This window comes from Lygodium microphyllum, chromosome 29 (assembly GCF_053477565.2).
Source record: "Lygodium microphyllum isolate KBCC chromosome 29, Lygodium_microphyllum_v1.1.10, whole genome shotgun sequence".
NCBI classification, from domain to species: domain Eukaryota; kingdom Viridiplantae; phylum Streptophyta; class Polypodiopsida; order Schizaeales; family Lygodiaceae; genus Lygodium; species Lygodium microphyllum.
The window spans coordinates 21,876,001-21,895,692 of NC_141163.1; the positions used below are offsets into that span (position 1 = coordinate 21,876,001).

The 19,692-nt window shown below is 42.6% G+C and overlaps 1 protein-coding gene across 1 annotated transcript in view; it reads right to left on the minus strand.

Moving 5' to 3' along the window:
* Positions 1–201: 201 nt before the first annotated feature.
* The window catches only part of LOC148010447 (chaperone protein dnaJ 10-like), a 99,254-nt gene continuing 79,763 nt past the window's right edge, over positions 202–19,692 (minus strand). The window contains exons 9-11 of the mRNA XM_087672095.1: positions 798–917; positions 648–693; positions 202–457 (exon numbers count right to left, since the gene is read on the minus strand). Of these exons, the coding sequence (XP_087528221.1) occupies positions 423–457; positions 648–693; positions 798–917 (201 nt within the window). The 3' untranslated portion in view covers positions 202–422. The remainder of the gene's footprint in view (positions 458–647; positions 694–797; positions 918–19,692) is intronic.

A 19,692-nucleotide genomic window follows, 5' to 3' on the forward strand; every position in this document is an offset into this window, starting at 1 on the left:
TGGCCAAATACAATAAATATGCCATACAGTTTTATGTACACTGCATTTGTAGCGTCTTAAGGTTAAGAGGACAATGGTGCAACCATGGGAAAATCCAGATACATGCATGTGTTCATAAAAACGTTCCATCATGTACCCAACAAAAAGACCAGATTGAAATCACCTGCACATCTTCACAACTTGAAAACGTGGACACACGTGGAATGTTAATGTTATTTTCAAGTCATTTATTTCCATACAAAACTGCGACTTGTAATCGTACAGAAGATCCACCCACTGTTTTAAAATATAGGGGCTTTAATTCCATCCACTTTCTTCAGGCATATCCATGAACCCACAATGTTAGTACCAAAACATGGCCCTTTGATATCATGTGTATTCATAATGATCCAACATATTGCTTGGCAAGTATGGCGTTCCAGCTACATGATGTTTGGTCCTTCCATGCACAATCTAGCTGTAGTATTGAATATGAAGTTCCAAAAAATACACTGGGGATGAGATGAAAATAGTTATGCAACTGCACAAACCTATATATGTAATCAAATATCCAATGAAAACATAATATTCTACAGAGAGTGAGGGATTGTGCCAGTAAAAATTGAGCAACTATGCAGCAAAAATCATCCAAGACTATCATTGGGCACCTGGTGGTGCAACTGGAACTGGAAAGCCTTGAGCGGCAGTTGAACCCTGTAAAACAAATATTAAAACTCAAATCACTTGATAATTATTTCACAATGTTAAATTGCATCTGGTGAAATATGGCTTAAATACTCTAGCTTGACCATTGAAACCTGAACTTCAGCACTGGAGTCCCATTGCGTGGGTGTCGTTGAAGTGCTTTGAGAGATGTGCTTGTTCATTTGACTTTCACGCCGCAGGCTACAGACCCTTAGATATTGATCCTTTGCACCCTACATAATAAGGCATGATTCTGTGGTATAAGCAGAGAGCAGAGCATGCAGCAAACAGGACTTCATGCTTACAAGGATAATTAAAACACTTCAGGATTTGGAATCTCTGCACCCAACATGAGAAGGGCAAATCCCTCAACATCCAAGAAGTACCAAAGCGAAGACACATTGATACAAATGCAAATCAATCGACTTTGCAACTCTGAGAGTGAAGTTTATAACTGAATGTTCCCCACGTTTTATAAGTCATTAATCTTTGGTTAAGAATTATAAGCATTGCAGCGCACAAAGCCCCTAGTTTACAACTACAAATGCACTCAAATTGTGGACAATTTCACTTGTAGGACTGCTGTTCCTATGAGTCCCTCAGTAGACAGATTCTATAGAAAAATTATAAATAGTAGCAAAAAGTTTTTCTGTTCCACCAACTGTGATAGCAACCAATCCACAGCATACAGAGAAAATTTCATGCAAAACAAGTATAGGCTAAGGCATGGTTTTGTCCATAGCAACATGGGATGGAGGGAACACAGGCTTGAAACACTGGAACGCCATTCCTTTATGGTCACAAACAGGGAATGCATTTCAAGGTTGTTACAGCCCCATTCCCTTTGTGGGGAAGAGGCTTTGACGACTAGGCAGAGCCTCCAAGCCAGCCACTGTACACAAGCCAGCCTCATATCATGCATCTTTGCCTCCTATAGTAGATAGTGGCCCTGACATATTGCCTGCCAACAGAAACCCCCCCAAGATATGCATCCTAGGCTGGGCTCTACTCAGGCACCTCTTCACACCAGTTGTGCCACCTCACATGACTATATAGTATATACAATGCTTTAAAGTCTCCAAAGTGTTGTGGGCAGTGCTTGCAGACACCGTTGTGCTGCATCAGGGCCAATCAGTGCCAGAAGTAAGAGACCCTGCTTGGCCGCCAACTAACCTGCAACCATCGTCAAGTCTGTTGGAAACCTTTCATGATATTATGCCCTGCCCAAATTTTGCTGAGTGATGAGGCTTAGTCCATGTCATCCTACATCAAAGTTTGTTTGTCAATCTGACCTGTGTAGACGAAGAAGCTCACTAGCTTCTAGGAGACCAACAAAAGCAGGCCAATTCCACTATCCTCAGTCCTAGTCTACCTCAAACACAGCCCTACATTCTCAAATCAAGAGTCATCACTCCTAGATTTCTAACCATGCAATGTAGGATCAAGCTGCCACAACTTCTCTTAGAGTCCTACAACCTTAATCTCCTTCTAAGGGATGTTGCGGAAGGGAAGTTTTGTTTCCCTCTATCTAGAGTCAACCAGTAACCCTCCTGCACAATGAAGAAGGTAGTAAACACACTACACAAGAGTGAATACAAAACCTTGAACCCCCATGTCTCAAAATGGACTGGTGCAGAGATGAATTGGAGTGTGTGTCATAGTTTAAACGGACACAAATCTCAGCATTGGCAGCAAGATGGCTTGCTCAAGAACCAAAATGCTAGATGGGAAAGCTGTGAGAAGTGGGCAGGAGGTTGGAGAAGTACTGAGAGATGCAGGCTGCTGCAAAGAACTCAAAATGCAGCCTCCTACTGCCTGGTCTGGTGCTGATAACACAAACAGGCTGCAATGACACGCTTGCAGTGAACACAGCAATCAAGGCTGTACAGACTGATTGTTAAGATCTGGGCAAAGGCTGGCTGCACCGCAAACTGAGGCATCCACTGGATGAGGTGAGTAGACAGCAATGAATGTTGGCACCAATTGGTGGAGAAATCTGCAAAAGAAGGATGGAGAGTGTGGCTGGGAAACCTCCTATTTATAGATGTGGATCATCCCAAAGTTTGGGTGTTTGCTTATGGGACATAGAAAGTTTGGTAGTTTTCGAGATTTGAGGCTGCTTTCAAAAGCTAATTAAGCCTAATTGGTAATTCACCTTGTTTAATTGATAATTGACTTATTTTAGCTTACAATATATAATGATAACAACTCATCATAGTACATACAACAATGACACTCAAATAGGACCATGGATAACCAACCAAGGGATGCACAAGCCACCACAAAGATGCCTCGGGTAGAACTTGATGTCAATATTGATCATACTGGCTCATGAAAACCAAAAGGAAACATAGCAACTCTCTATGTGTGTCAACAATACCTACATAGTAGCATATGTCACCATCATCTCAACAATACCTCTATAGTAACAAACTTGACCATTGATTCTCAAGACTGCCAAAGTGCCACCGCATGTGACCTCCGACTTGGAGCCAAGCGTGCTCTTTGTCTACATGCACCTAGATGTCAATCCCAACTCCAAGATTTCAATCTGCCAAACTTTAGTTGACTTTAGTGATGCGTAAGGGAAAATCCCTCTTTGGGTCCTTTGCACTTGTATGAATGCATGGATGGGGCTAACTACCCCACCTTTATCACCCTCTTTGACATTGGAGAGTCATGAGGGATGACCGCATCACTTGTACTAGCAAGCTAAAAAGAAGGCCTGTGCAGCTAGTGTCGAGGCCACATGGCTGGAGCCTGAACCTAGACCTGTAGAGGATGATGACTCGCCAAGGGAGTCATTACCCTTCTACTTTGTCCGCTACTCCTGCATTGCTGCTAATGTTCTGCAATCCTTTCGGGGATGTCCCTTCTTGCCATAACGAGACTTGCAACAATTCAAAAGTTCAAGCAGTAAAGAAAGCACCTGGAGAATGATTGAGTAGTACACTCTGTGGTGTATGGAACACAACTCAATACACAAGAACCCTCTCTAAAACCGAGTAGTTAATCACAAAAGCTGATAAAAAAACAAGACAATGGCTGCACAGAGATGAATTAGGAGAGCACAAACAAAAATGCAGCCAACAGATGCACAAACACAGTGCTAGCAGCCACCAAACAGAGAAAGCAGCCTGAAAATGTTGCCCAGCCCTACACAGGATCACAAACTGAAAAGCAGATGCTGGTTGACAAAATGCATAGTTAGAAAGCATTAAATGCTGCCATACAGAGTTTCAACAAGTCCCCTTAGCCCTACAACAAAGAGGGAACAGTAAACCCAGATTGCTGCAGTCAAATGCAGTCAGTTCAGGGCAGAAAGAAGCCATTTCGGGTCAGCAGAAGGTCACCCAAGAAAAGAAATAATTGAAGCAGTCCAGAAAGGAGCAAAAATCATAAAATGCAGACCTGCAGCAGTGGAGAAAACAGCACCAGCACACCCGAATCAGACATATGATACCATGTTACAACTGCATGTGGCGATGGAAGTGAGAATCTGTTGTAATGGACTGCACAAACACAAGAGAGAAGAGAGACACTGTAAAGAAAGATGAACATTGCAAAATAACTCAAAGAAGAGGGAATGGAATCTATATACAAAGACAAGAGATTGCAGAATATCAGTGAATCAGCAGCTGTGTGGGCACTAGCACCAACTCTACCAAAACCTGGAAGTAGGTGTACGCACAATGGTTGAGGAGGAAGGAGCAGTGGCCTATAAATAGGCGAAGAATATGATCAGATTGGCCATAATCTGGAGCCACAAAATAAACTTGGTCAGCCTAGAAAATGCCAGTCAGCCATAAGCAAGCACCCATAAATCAGGTGACCACATCACACTCTAAAGCCAACCAGCTAGAACATGCGTAGCCTCAATCATGAACCGACAATATCCACCAACACTTCCCATCATGCCAATGTAGGAGGGGAGGAAGCACCCACTTTGATTTGTGGAAGCAAATACTGTAGGCGGTTGACCAATTTGGTCAAAATATCTACAAAATTATCTAATGACAATACAAACTCTAGGTGAATGGTGCCTAGCTCCACTCTCTCAAGTAAAATAGTAGTGCATACCAACATGCTCTATCTTTGAACTAATGATGACATGACAAATGATGGGAGTTGGATAGATATATGTATTTCAGCTTTGTATATTATTTCAGCTTACATCATGGTAAAGGTTTGACTTTGCAGGGGGTACAAAGCAATGACACTTGGACTTCCCATGGGCCCAATACTTGACCTTTACAACAGAGGCAGCCATTGTCCTGTTTACAGCTAGACTAAACAATGGAAGCCATGCCCAAGGAGAAGATATAAGTTGTAACCACCATGGGAATGCCAAGTGTCAAGATCTCTTGCTACCCCTGCAAAGTCAAACCTTTACCATGATGTAAGCTGAAATAATATACAAAGCTGAAATACATATATCTATCCAACTCCCATCATTTGTCAGTAATGAGCAAACCGCTCTGTTAGAAGACCCTCGTGAGAAGGTCTACAGGATTATCATTTGTATGCACTTTGACAAGCTCAATGCTCTTGCTATCAAGTACATCTCTAATGAAGTGATACTTCACCTGTATACACTCGGTTGCCTGAAAAACGGGATTCCGTGCTAGTATGATAGCACTCTGACTATCACAATGAAGAACATGTAACTTTGTAATGCCAAGCTCTCCCACCGGACATGAAAGCCATAAAGCCTCCTTGTATGCCTCAGTGGCAGCCACATACTCTGCCTCTGTAGTAGACAATGCAACACACTTTTGTAGCCTGGAGATCCAAGAGACTACTCCTGTGAAGGTAAACATATACCCAGAACTGGACTTTTTGCAATCCACATGACCAGCATAGTCTGCATCCGTAAAGCCAACGATAGATACCTTCTGCTTTCCAAAGCAGATGCACAACTCCTTTGTACCTTTAAGGTATCTCATAATACCTTTCACTGTTTCCCAATGCTTTTTACCAGGGTTTGCCATGTATTTGCTAACCACTCCCATTGCAAAGGCAATGCCAGGACGTGTAGCAACCATAGCAACCATAGCACACATCAAACTGCCAACAGCTGAAGCATATGGTATATTGGCCATTTCAGCCTTCTCATCATCAAATGTAGGGCTGTCCTCTGCACTGAGTTTCACATATGGAGACAATGGAATCCCAATTGTTTCCCCCTCTCCATATTGAAACGCTGGAAAACCTTGGAGATATACTCCTGCTGAGATAGATAGAGTAATCCTTTCGACCTATCTCTGAGTATTCGCATGTCAAGAATGTGATTTGCATCACCAAGATTCTTCATGTCAAAGCTGCCATGAAAACTTTGCTACACTGAGTCCAAGGCATGAGTATCCTTGTCAGTAATCAGCATATCATCAACGTACAGAACCAAGATACTCAAGCTGCTATCTACGACCTTCTTGGTGTACAAGCAGTGATCCACTTGACTTCTATGAAAACCTTGAGATTGCATAAATGTATCAAACTTATGATACCATTCTCTTGGTGCTTGTTTCGGCCCATACAAACTCCTTTTGAGTTTACATAGCATCTTCTCTTTCCCTTTTGCCACAAACCCTTCAGGCTGCTGCATATATATGTCTTCATGCGGATCACCATGTAAAAATGCACTCTTTACATTCATCTGTATGAGCTCCATATCTTTAGCTGCAACCAAGCCCAAAATGGTTCTCAATGTAGTCGTCTTGACTATAGGAGAGAAGATCTCATCAAAGTCAACACCATGTTCTTGCTTGTACCCCTTCGCAACCAATTTTGCTTTGTACTTCGGTAAGGAACCAAAAGTGGCCTTCATCTTGTAAACCCATTTGCATGGAAGGATTTTCTACATGGAAGGGTTTTCTACCCTTTGGGCAACTACACCAAGTCCCAAGTGCCATTTTTCTCAAGAGATTCCATCTCTGATAACATGGATTTATACAATTTCTTGCTGTTACGTCTGTCTATTGCTTCCTTGAAGCAAGACAGTTCACCAGAGTCCGTCAACATGACATAATCAGCCACATTGTTTGCACTAGGAATGAATCTATCAGGTTGTCTAGTAGCCCTAGACGATCTCCTAACCCAATGATCATTGTTTGCTGGCTGTTGAGCGTTTTCAGCTTGCTGTCCTGGCATTTCAGCCTGCAAATCAATATTAACAGCTTATTGTCTTGGCTGTTCCTGCACAAGTAGTGGCTCATTATCATGGGCAATAGCTGGCTGTTCATTTCTAGCATTATTTTCTGCATTTGCAAGTTCATTTGCAGCAGGTATTTCAGCCCAAATGTGACCAAAATCATTTGGGCTGAAAATCATGGCTGGCACAAACTGTCACACAAGTGACTAAGGTACAAACAAGTACCAACCAGTAATAAATGACCACGTAGAAGCAGAAACTTCAGATCTGTAAGTAATTTTTAGAAGCACCAAACCTTGTGCTACAGCACTCCACAACTGATTACAGCTATTTTAGGGGCAAATACATCACATTGCATGAAAAGTCCCAAATTTTAGATGCAATTTCTGTTGTACATGCACCCACAGGCACAAAATTTGACACACACGGTCAAAAGCCCCAATTTTTTTGTACTCAAGCATCAACCATGCATCTGCATTGTCTCTGACATGCATAGCATAGGCCAATTTCGCCAATAGGGCAATTTCAGCAAAACCCCCAAATTTTTCCAAGTGCTAGATGTCCAAATTGCATGGAATTAAACCTACATATACATAAAATGACCAAATGGCGCACAAATTTTGCCCAAACAGCAAAAGCCCCAAATTGCACAAGGTCCAATGTGCATCAATGTCAAGAAATATCCAATGTGCCCAATTTTTGTATGTACATGAAAAGCCCCAAATGTCGAAGGCAAAATGTCACAAATTCCTGCAGTTAAATGGTATTGCTCTACATCACAATCCCCAAATCCAGGAAGAGCCCCAAATTTTCGGGCCAAGATTGCACAAATCTGCACTCTGTGTGATTATGCGCACGAATCCCCATCAAGAAATAGGGGTAGAAGCTGATTTCTTGAAAGAAAAGAAATTTCTATGTGACTTGACGTGGGTCCGTTGACCCGTCAGGTTCATGACGTGACGACCCGTTGAAGCCCGTCCCATCTGTCGCACGCCATGTTCCTGCCATCAGTGCCCCGCTAGTGGTTCGTGACATGACAACCCGTTGAAGCCCGTCCCATCTATCACACGCCATGGTCCCGCCATCAGTGCCCCGCTAGTCAATGTGTCCGCGATGCTTGTAGCAACTGTCGCCTATCCACGACCTGTTGCACGCCGTCCAACGATCCGTTGCGATTGCACGCCCCCGTCTGTCCTATTGCCCACGCCTGCAGCCCGTTGACTTAGACTTCGTCAATCCTGTCGCCCAACCTGCAACTCTGACTCTGCCAACTAACTCATGCACAATTGATGGAGCATTCAACACCTACGCTCTAATACTAGTTTGTTGAGCCAGTGCACGAGGATCGAGACACGCAGTGCTTGCTAGCAGTAGAGAGACAGAGAGAGTGCAAAGTAGGGAGTGAGAGTGAGCACGACTTGTGGGTACAATGACGAGTGTACCTCTTTAGGTTTTGAGATATATATATATATATATATATATATATATGAAAGTACAAGAGTAGCTATGGGCCATGTCAAATCAATGCAATATTGATCCACTCACTAAAGGATATACTTTTGTTGAGATACGAAGATCCCATCCCCATGTCTAACAACCTCTATGCTCAAAAAAAGAAAAGAACTAACAAGGTCAGTTCTTTTAAATGTCAAGCAAAGTTTAGCCTTCATATTTGCTATGGTGGCAAAATTTGGGCCCATGATCAAAAGATGATCAACCAAAGAAAACTTCTAGGAGGTTGCTCCATATAGACCTCCTTTCTCACAAGGGTGTATATTTTTTATGCTTAGCTCTCGCATTATTAAGTTATGCACATGTGTGACGTGCACATGTCAAGTGCAAGTCAATTAAGTCAAAGTGATAGTCCAAGTAGCCCAAGTGAATAAGAGATGACATTGGTAAAAGTTGTGCGAGGTTATGCCAAAGGCAAGTACTTGTGGATACTTGCAATCACTTTAGAGTCTAGGCCATTAAATATCTAGTGGTGGCATTGTGGGACTAGGGATTAATTTATATATTAATGCTAGACCAAGGCCAGTTAATGCTCGGACCATTAAATGTGCCATGGGGATTAGCACATTAATTTATATATCAATGCTAGATCAAGTCTAGTTAATGCTCGGACCATTAAATGTGCCATGGGGGGTTAGCACATTAATTGTGAATGGGCACTAGCTAGTTCTAGGTCAGGGTCAAATGGATAATTAGTTGATTTCAGAATTTAAATTCTGAAAATTCATTACTTAATGCTGGAAATTAAGTTTAGAAGGCTGCAAGTGGCAAAACACGCTGCCACTTGTCAAAATTATCCATGCAAACTGGGAGGGAATTGTTTGGGGGCTGGCTGAGGGTCATTCCAGCCATTTTGAGCTTTGCAGCCACTGAGAGTGCTCCTACAGCTGTCCCAAGGCATTTCTAGCCACTCTAGAGGTGATTCCACTCTGCTATAGCCATCACGAGGCCAAGAAGTAGTAGGCAACAGCTTGGCTGGTCTGCCCAGAGAAGGGGTGATAACCAGAAGAGCAAAGCGGCAGCCATCTAGGGCTCTAGATCAGCAAGCGGCAACATTAAATGCTGTCCCTGATCAGGGCAGCAGCTGGTACAGGCACCTATGCGAGATGAAATTGAGAAATCTCTTTCTCTACAACTTCCTCTCTCAATTCCTTAGCAATTCTCAGCCATTTCCAGCCCGGGCTGAAGAGCAATTGCATAAATTGCTGCTGAAACCCTAATTTGCAGCAAAAATTAGAGTTTCCACAACCACCTCTGGATCCGTGCTCAATCCAAAAGGCCCAAGTGCTCAATATAGCAGCTGAAGACATTTGTTTGCAGCTAATCCTGGTGGTGGCCCATTCCCAAATTATTGTGGCCCACATGTGACAAATCAAAGACCCAAATAGAGCCCCAATTGTTGTACAATCAAGGGACAAATCTTGCCCAAGAAGTGCCCATCATTTATGATAGCCATTGTATTGAAGATTGAAGGAGATCAGCCCATATCTCAATGTACTCCAACCTTATTGCGATACAAGATAAAGAAATACTACAAGTGCGTTAGAGATATGGTCATCCCCTGAATACTACAAGTGCGTTAGAGATATGGTCATCCCCTGAATAGACATTCATCAAAGATGGGCCAGGTACATGCATTTCGTGTCAGATAGGCATTTGAGAGCAGTTTCTGTGTGTTGAGAGCAGGCCATATATGCCACATGGCAGTCTGATCAGTCATCGCATTTATGACAGGTCTCATGTGTGCAATTGCAACAGGTTTGCCACCTTGCAGGTGGTCGTACAGTTGGAGATGCCACGTCACTAGTACACGTGGCAGCTGTGCAGTCTGCAGTTTTTTTTGCACTTGGACCATTTATTGGGCATAGTCCACTGCACTTAATGCAGCTGACCTGTGCATATATAGATATATTCCTTTTTTTATAGGCTATATATTCCAGTCAGTCCCCCACACATTCACACAGTTCTAATTGCAGATTTCAGGCAAAGATTGTGCAGACTGCAGCAGATTTTGAGGTTTACACCAAGATGACATCATTGAGGTAGAGATATGCAAGCATACACACTGTGCCTGTGTACATATTTGCATTCCTTATTCAACATTCTTCATATTGCTTCTCTCTGTGTTCACTCTATGGGCAACACAAAGGTTGATTGATTGTGGGCAAACCTGAAGAGGAGATTTCAACACGACACAAGACTGTTTTTAGTGCTCAAAGGTGCACGGGAGGGCTATGCATCAGAACAAGGCTGAGTCGAGTGTGGGCGTGCGGGAAAGGAGTGAAGTTGCTGATTTTGCTGTGGATTTTTGCTGTTCGAGGAGAAGGAAGGTTGCGTTTTGAGCCTTCAACTGCAAGTCTTACATTTTCATTGCCTTTGACAGGTGAAGAAGGTGCGGGACGAGCTAAGAAGAGCCCTAACAAGTTGTGTTCTATAGTCAAAGGAGGTTGCTTTTGTGTTTTTGCAAGCATAGCAAGTAAGGATGTCTTCTGAGGCCGACAAAGAATTTCAGGCAATCGTGAATTGGAACGTGCCTATCCTACCAACTCTTCCTACAAATCAAAAGTTAGATGGTGAGAACTACCGCGTCTTGCACGTCATGATGCTTGCTATCCTAGAGTCTTATGATTTGGCAGAGCTTGTTACAGAGGCTATTGATTATTCCTCATCACAAGATGAATCCAAACTATCTGTAGAAGATAAGGCATCGGCACAAGCTCAAGCGGATTGGGACAAACTGAATGCCTACATCTACTCTTTTCTCTTCCTTTCGTGTACTACAACCGTGATTGTACATATTGAGCACTTAATGGTGGCTAGGAACATATAGCTAGAGCTAGATCAGTTGTACAACCAAATCACCATTATGAAATGAGTGCCTTTGGAAGTGCAAATGAGAATCTTGAATCCTAATAAATCATCTTCTATATGGGAGTATGTGAACAAGCTAAGGCAACTACAAATGCAGGTTGCACTTAGCACCCCGTGCAATGACAAGACTCCCATAGGTACTGCAGGAAAGGTGATCACATCTAAAGACATGGTGATAACTCTTCTCTCATAGTTACCACCTAGATTTTCTGCCTTTTATTCCACCTTGATTGCTATAGGGTGAGAATTGACTCTTTGGTGGGAGAAGTTGGTTCCTATGGTCTTGGACCAAGAGGAACAATTTAAAGGGTAAAATGCTTCCAAGTTAGAGGCATTGATAGGTTAGTCCTCTCAAAAGAAAGGGAAGAACAAAAAGAAGAAGAAGGACAACAAACCAAAGAAGGACAAAGAGAAGGAATCTACTTGTCACATATGTGGCAAGACAAGTCACTGGAAAGATTGCCCCAACAAGGATAAGGACACCAAGAAGGAGAAGGCTTCAAAGGATTCTGGAGCGGTGGTTGCTCCCTCATCAGCTACTTTCCTCCATTTGGAGGTGGTTGAGGCATTGATCCCAAAGGCTTCTGATGCTGCATTGATGGTCCCACACCCTTGAGAACGGATTGTTGATAGTGGAGCCTCTTGGCACACAACTCTCTTTTGCAAGTGTTGCCCATTTGCGGCCTTCATATGGACAGATTCTCATTGGAGATAGCTCTTTTGTTTCCATACAGAGTAGGGGTGACATGCAACTTATTCCAGATGGACAAGGTGATACTCATACTTCAGAGGTGCTTTATGTGCCTAGCTTGGTTTACCATTTACTTTTAGTGCACAAGATTTATGCTCTTGGCATGTTGGTTGAGTTTGATGCAGGCTCCTTCCGGATTTTTGATTGTGGATCCAAAAAGGTGCTTTCTACAAGTTACAAGGAGAATGGAGTCTACAATGTTGGAGCGCGCAGGTAGCGGAAGTTGATGCATACAAGGCCACCATAGCATACATAAGAGAGCCACAAGCTGATGCATAAGGGACTCCCTTCATAGCATTGGCTTCCATGTCATCTTTTGGGCTATTGGCTTTACTAAGCTTAAGGTATGGAGGTAAGGGTACTCCGAGAGGCTTAGCTTCAGCCATGTTAAATCTGTCCAGTACCTTTTCAATGTACTTTTCCTGAAATAAGAACAACAATTTCTGCGTTCTATCCCTACGAATCCTCATGCCCAATATATGTTCTGCATTCCCCAAATCTTTCATGGAAAAAGCTGATTTCAGCTGATCTTTGAGGGCATCCAAGCTAGTCTTTCTCTTGCCAGCTAGCAACATATCATCCACATATAAAACAAGTATGATAGGGCTGCCATCTGTATCCTTTTTCATATACAAACAATGATCTGCATGGCTGCGTGTAAACCCATGAGAGAGCATAAAAGTGCCAAACTTTTTGTACCACTGCCGTGGTGCTTGTTTCAGCCCATATAAGCTGCGTTTTAGTTTACACACCAACTGCTCTTTTCCAGGAACTACAAAACCCTCGGGCTGTTTCATGTAGATCTCCTCATCAATGTCACCATGCAGAAAAGCTATTTTCACATCCATTTGGTACAGCTCTAAATCCAATACAGCAGTGAGAGCAAAAAGCACACGTAGTGTAGTCATCTTCACGACAGGTGAGAAGACCTCCTGGAAGTCAATCCCTTCCTTCTGTGCATACCCTTTGGCAACCAATCTTGCCTTGTACTTGGGTTTCCCATCAACTATCTTTACTTTGTAAACCCATTTGTTTGGAAGAGGCTTTCTTCCTTTGGGCAACGACACAAGATCCCAAGTATCATTAGCATACAGAGATTTAATCTCTTCCTGCATAGCTAGCTCCCACTTATTGCTGAATTTGCATGACTTAGCCTCTTTATATGTCAGAGGCTCACCCTCATCAGTAAGCATCACATAATGCAAAGAGGGGTCATACCTATGTGGCTGCCGTCTTGGGCGTGTAGACCTACGTACCCAATGATCTATATTCTCAAGAATCGGATATACATCTGGAGGCATGTTATTTTCAGCATTTATTGGCTGCTGTAAGCCATTTTCAGCATGCTGTTCATGTTGTACAGCACCTTCATTTTCATTTCCAACACCTGCATTTTCATAATCAGCAAGTCTATCTTGCTGTCCATGACCTCCCTGTGCTTCTATTTGCTGTCCATCATCATCTGGCTCAAAGATAACCGGCTGATCATCAGTTTCAGCCTGTGGTACAGCACCATGAGGCTCATCATTTGAAGTAATAGGTGGCTGCGAATTCTGAAATTTGACCTTTTTCATGTCTTCATCAGAGGCTAAAGTACTTTTCAGCAACTTTGCCTCATTAAACACAACATTACGGCTGCGAACAATTTTCTTGGACAGAGGTAGCCACACTCTATAGCCATTTCACCCTCATCACCATAGCCCATGAAAATGCCTTTGGTGGATTTCGGGTCAAGTTTATTCCTCAGCTCATTTCTAACATGCACAAAAGCATCACAGCCAAATATTCGTAAACGGTCATATGAGGCCGGTTTGCCAGACCAAACCTCCTCAGGGATGCCATTATTTAGGGACCTGTTTGGAGAGTGGTTGCAAATGTGAACCGCGGTTTTAAGTGCCTCCCCCCAAAATTCATGAGGGAGATTAGCAGTGGACAGCATGCACCGCACTCTCTCACATAGAGTCCTATTATATCTTTCAGCCACACCATTTAAAGAAGGGTTGTAAGGGGCTATAAGCTCCCTCTTGATCCCATGCAAGTCACAAAAGAACTTAAATTCATTAGACGTGAACTCACCCCCATTATCAGTTCTCAAGCATTTCAACTTTCTACCTGTCTGAGTGGTCACGAATGTATGAAAAGTTTTAAAAACAGCAAACACTTCACTTTTCTTTTTCAACAAATAAACCCAAATCTTCTTGGAACAATCATCAATAAAAGAGGCAAAGTATGCAGCACCGCCCAACGATTTCAAAGGCATGCTACATACATCAAAATGCACTAAGTCCAAGACATTTGACTTACGGGAGACACCAGAGTAAAAGGAATTTTTCAAAACTGACAGTCATTACAAAAATCAAGTTTAGAGCCTTTTCCATCAACCCTCTTCAAAGAGGTAAGAACATCAAGTCCTTTCTGGCTCATATGGCCTAATCTCTTATGCCATAACTCCAGATGACAGCCAATTTCAGCAACTGCAAGAAACTTGCCATTCAAAGCTTTACAGTGCAGACAATACAAAGTGCCCTTCTTGGTTCCTTTAGCAATCAGCATGGAACCCCCTTTTAATTTCCACAAACCACCACCAAACAGTGTGGTGTAACTATGCAAGTCAAGCTGTCCAACAGATAGTAAACTCTTCTTGATGCCAGGCACATATCTGACATCTTTCAACACAAGTTCTTGCTCATTATCCAAAGACAAGTGTATGGTGCCAATCCCATCAATGTTGCAAGCATGATTATTTTCAAGGTAAACCTTGCCATAACAGCCTGCATCAAAAGTAGCAAAACACTCCAAGCATGGAGTCACATGGAAAGAGGCACCAGAATCTACAATCCAAGTCTGAGTGACACCATCATCAACTGACAAAAGTGCATCAATCACATCAGCCTTGGTGATCTGCATATCCTGCATGTGACATACAAGGGCATCATAATCCACTGCACATAATACATCAGCCTCTGCATCTGAGAGCTCCTCTATGACAACACTAGAGGCCACATTGGCCTTTTCCTTGCCTTTACCTGCCTCAAATGCATCTGTCTTTTCCTCTTTCTTCTTTTTATCTCCTGCATTCTTCTTTCTCTCTTGTTCCTTCTTGTAATACCTGCAATCAGGCTTCTTGTGGCCCTTCCGACCACACTGATAGCATGTAACATCACTCTTTTCTTTTCCTTTGCTCTTGCTCCTGCTTCTCTGTCCAGCATTTGCATTTTTCTTTTCAGCCCTGCCTCTAACATTATAAGCTGAGTTGCTGCCTTCTCCACTAGACTTACGTCTAATTTCTTCATTCAAGATCGAACCCCTCACACCATCATATGTGAGATTGGGGTTTTACTAAGAGAAACAACCAAAGTCTCCCAAGAGTCAGGCAATGTCATGATCAAAAAGATCGCACTCAACTTATCATCAAAATCCAAACTTGCATCCTTGAGCTGATTTAAAATGCCAGTAAATGCACTCAAGTGCTCAGCTGTAGGCTTGGACTCATCCAGCCGCATATTCACCAACTTGCGCATTAAATGCACCTGATTAACAGGTGTGGTGATCTCATAGGTAGTTTTCAACTTCTCCCATATTGCATGACCAGTGTCTAAACCCTTAATGTCTGTCAAAATGTCATCAGTGACACCCATCTTTATATAAGCCACAACCCTTTTATTGACTTTGGCCCAATCCGCCTCAGACATTTGTGCGGGTTTATCCATTTGCAAAGCATCCTCACAATCCTTTAAGAACAGTATGCCCTGCATACGATCTTTCCAAAGATCAAAACCCTGACCGTCAAATCGCTTGATTACCATCAAACTTTTAATGTCAGAACTGCAAGAAGTTGCAGCCATTTTATCACAAGTACAAGTGTAAAAGCACTGAACTGCAAGAGCACAAGCTAAAACAGCAAATACACTGCTGTTCTTGCATAACCAGCAATAATCCTCTACTGTTTTGACATAAACCAGCCACTGCACAGGCAAATAATGCAGAAATTTATCAAATTCTGCACAAAATTCCAAATTTCCAGGTCCAAATGTGCGCAAATGTCAGCCAAACTGACTCAGCTGAGCAAAATTACATCAATACATGAAAAGCCCCAATTTTCCTTGGTCCAATGCCAAGAAATTTTACTTGGATGAGCAAAATTTCAACAAAATTTGAAAAATCCCCAAATTAATTGAGGTCAATGCGCACAATGTCTGCAATTTCTGACACAGATGTCACTGTCAAGCATAAACAGCATCAAATCTGGGAAAAGCCCCAAATTTCAGCCATAAAATTGCCCAGAACTGTGAACTGTGCTTCCGCGTGCAAACCCTCATCAGTAAGCAAGGGGTTTGCATGCAGCAGAAGCAAGGGGGCTGCTTGCCCAACAAAAAAAAAAAAAAAAGACGAATCTGCTTAAAAATGTGACGAATCACCCCGTCACCAGCCCTTGACTGTCGCGTGTCCTTCGTCTGATGTCGCCTGCTCAAAAAACATGACGAAACTGCATTGCGTGACCTATGCAGCCTGCGCCTGGCTGCTCGTGACCTACGTTGACCTCTTTGACTGCCTGCCTGGTCAAAATTGACCTGTCGCCTGTCTATCAGGCTGTCGCTTGCACAAAACGTGACCTGCAACACTGTCGCCTGACTGTCCAGCACATACACGTGTCTGGAAACAGTGACGACCTGACCTGTATGAGTGACGACTTACTGATTTCTCACGAGCGAAGAGCTGGTGATGTCTCACGTGGACTTCGAGGAGCGCGAGCACCTTAACCTCAGCTCTGATACCAGTTGTTGGAGCGCGCGGGTAGCAGAAGCGTGAAGATTTGCAGCAGAGGAAGTGAACAGGTGAGTGAGAGTGAGAGTAAGAGTGACGAACTGGTTTGGGTGTACCAACAATTGTGTTGGTACACAAAGAATAAAATGTATTTATACTTAGGGCCCGTAAAAGGGTGCATTCACATGTACAACATAACAATACACGTGTAAAATACACGGAGGTGAATAAAGGACCTTTACATCCCAACATACAAGTTGAGATCTCCCTTTACCTTGACCTCTCTTCTTCTTACTTCTCAGATACAGTCTGAACTTTGACATGCTCAACTTTGTCACTTAAATTATGATTACATGCGACAGGTGTCCAAGGAGATATGGGATGGGTTATGTACATGCATTTCTTGTCAAACAGGCATTCGAGAGCAGTTTTTGTGTGTTGGGAGCAGGCTGGATATGCCACATGGCAGTCTGATCAGTCATCACATTTTTGACAAGTCCCATGTGTGCAATTGCAGCAGGTTTGCCGCGTGGTAGGTGGTCATATAGCTGGAGATGCCATGTCAGTAGTCACACAGGTAGCTATACAATCGGCCGTTTTTTCTGTAGTCAGACCATGTATTGGGAACAATCAGCTACATTTAATACAGCCAATGTGAAAAAATGCTCTAAACGCAAAAAGCATGAAACCAATCATACGACAAAGCACATATTAATAAACTCACAGACAGTGAACACAATGAATAATAAAGTGAATACAATGCTCATGCAACAAACACACTATGCAGTGAATACTGAACCTCGAACTCTTGTATCTCTGGGATCAAGGCAAGGGCTATGAGCTGTAGAGTGTGTCATACTCTGAACAGATCCCGAATTGAAACAAAGGCAGTCTCTGAGCGTTGAACACCAACAAACGCACCTAAGGAAAACTTGATCTGATGCAAATGACAGTACATGAGAGAAAAACTAAAATCGCAAGTACTTGAGGAGAGAGAAAAACCGAGAACCAATTGTTAGATGCAAATGCAAATGTCAGAGATGAGTAAATGTCAGGTGGCGGCCAAAAACTGCAAATGTAGCATTCAAAGGAAAGAGAAAATCCTAGCGACTCTAGACAACAGGTAGCAACAACATCTAGCAGTTAGTGACAGCTCCCAACAGTAGGTGACAGCTCTAGAGGCCTAGAGATAGCAACAACCGCATGTAGAAGGCTAGAATTAGGCATCGAATGATGACAGGTGGTTAGTGAAAGCTTTAACTGCGATGTCCTCCACCAATGGGGTGTGGGCAGCAAAGTTATGGCTCCTGAAACCTACAAAAATGAGATTGAGATAGAGTAGTGGGTTGCATGCATATTTATAGAAAGTTTGGGACACCCAAATTAGGGTTTTGCATGTGGGACACAGTAACTCTCTAGGATTGTGTTACTTTTCAAAATAAAACGTTTTCTTCATTAATTAAACATGTTTTGGGGCTGTTTAAGTCAAGCTAATGCATTTTTTGCTCAAAAGTCGACCTCTGCAGATCTATTCCTTTTTTTATGGGCTATATATTCCAATTAGCCCCCCACACATTCACACAATTTTGATCGCAAATATCAAGCAGAGATTGTGTAGATTGCAGTAGACTTCGAGGTGTGCACCAGGGTGACATCATCAAGGTAGAGATACACAGACATTCGCGCTGTGTGTGTGTACATATTTGCATTCCTTATTCAGTATTCTTCATATTGCAGATCTTCAGTCTCTTTCTTTCACTCTATCTCTTAGTCTTGGTCATACACTTCCGCACCGCTGCCCTTTGGCTAAGGGATGCTAGTTGTTGGGGCCAATTAGTTGTCTACTCTCCAATTAAGTGGTAAATTATGTATTTCTAGATTGGTGTATTTAATGCTTGCTGTAGTTTGAGTTAAATCAAGTTATCACCACCCTTGCTAAGAAGGAACCTCATTGCCCCTATACGGACACCCATGTGATTTTGCACAAGTTGCATCCATGTGGAGAAATATGAAAATGTGTTCGATTTACTTGGGAAAAGACCCAAATATACCTAAAATAGTCATTCAGTAATAGAAAGCAATACAATGCACCATTAATGATTGTTATGGATGCTAGCTTGTCACAGTCAATATGAATCAATCGAAGGGATCCCTCAACTCTATTTGTGTTGTGCTGAGGACATAGAGTGCAATGTCATTTCCCCAATTGCCAAGCTTTACAAATGTCCTTAGATGGTTTGAGATTTGGAATGCCCTCAACCATCTGATGACATGGCAACTCACGAAGATAGTCATATGCAAGGTAAGTGAAAATTCCAGAGACACTCTTCATTTGTAGGATTCCTACCAGCTGCTAAGGCATGAAGTCTATGGAACTCAAAGCCCTTAGAGGTCCACTAGGAAATGAACTATGTAATCAAATAGTGGCCATTAGCTTGTATCTCACTACAAGCAATCACTAAGCCACTCTTGGCATCAAGTGTCTCGATTGTGGACAGTATGAAAAAGTTTGCCTAGTGTTAGTTATTATTCATTCTTGTGTGTGAACAGCCTCTTAGCCATGTGCAGCCTACTAGTTAACTTCCCCTTTTGCCTCTTCATTACCTCTTACTAGTCAGCCTACGCCACATCAATTGCCCTACACATTGCATCTCGTTTTCCTTAGTCGCCTTTCTAGCTGATTGTTGCCTACACATTAGCACAATTGTTGAGCTAAATTACCATTAGCTTTCATTAAATAACCTCAAAACTTAAGTTAATTAATGAAACCATTCTTTTAAACCGGGAATGGTTCAAGGGAGTTTTAGTGTCCCATATGTAAACCCTAATTTGGGAGCCCCCAAACTTTCTATAAATAGATATTTTGCCCTCCCATTCAACAAATCTCGTTTTTGCAAGTTTTAGGTAATCTAGCTTGGTTGCCCACACCCCATTTGTGGAGGACATCTTAGTCAAGGCT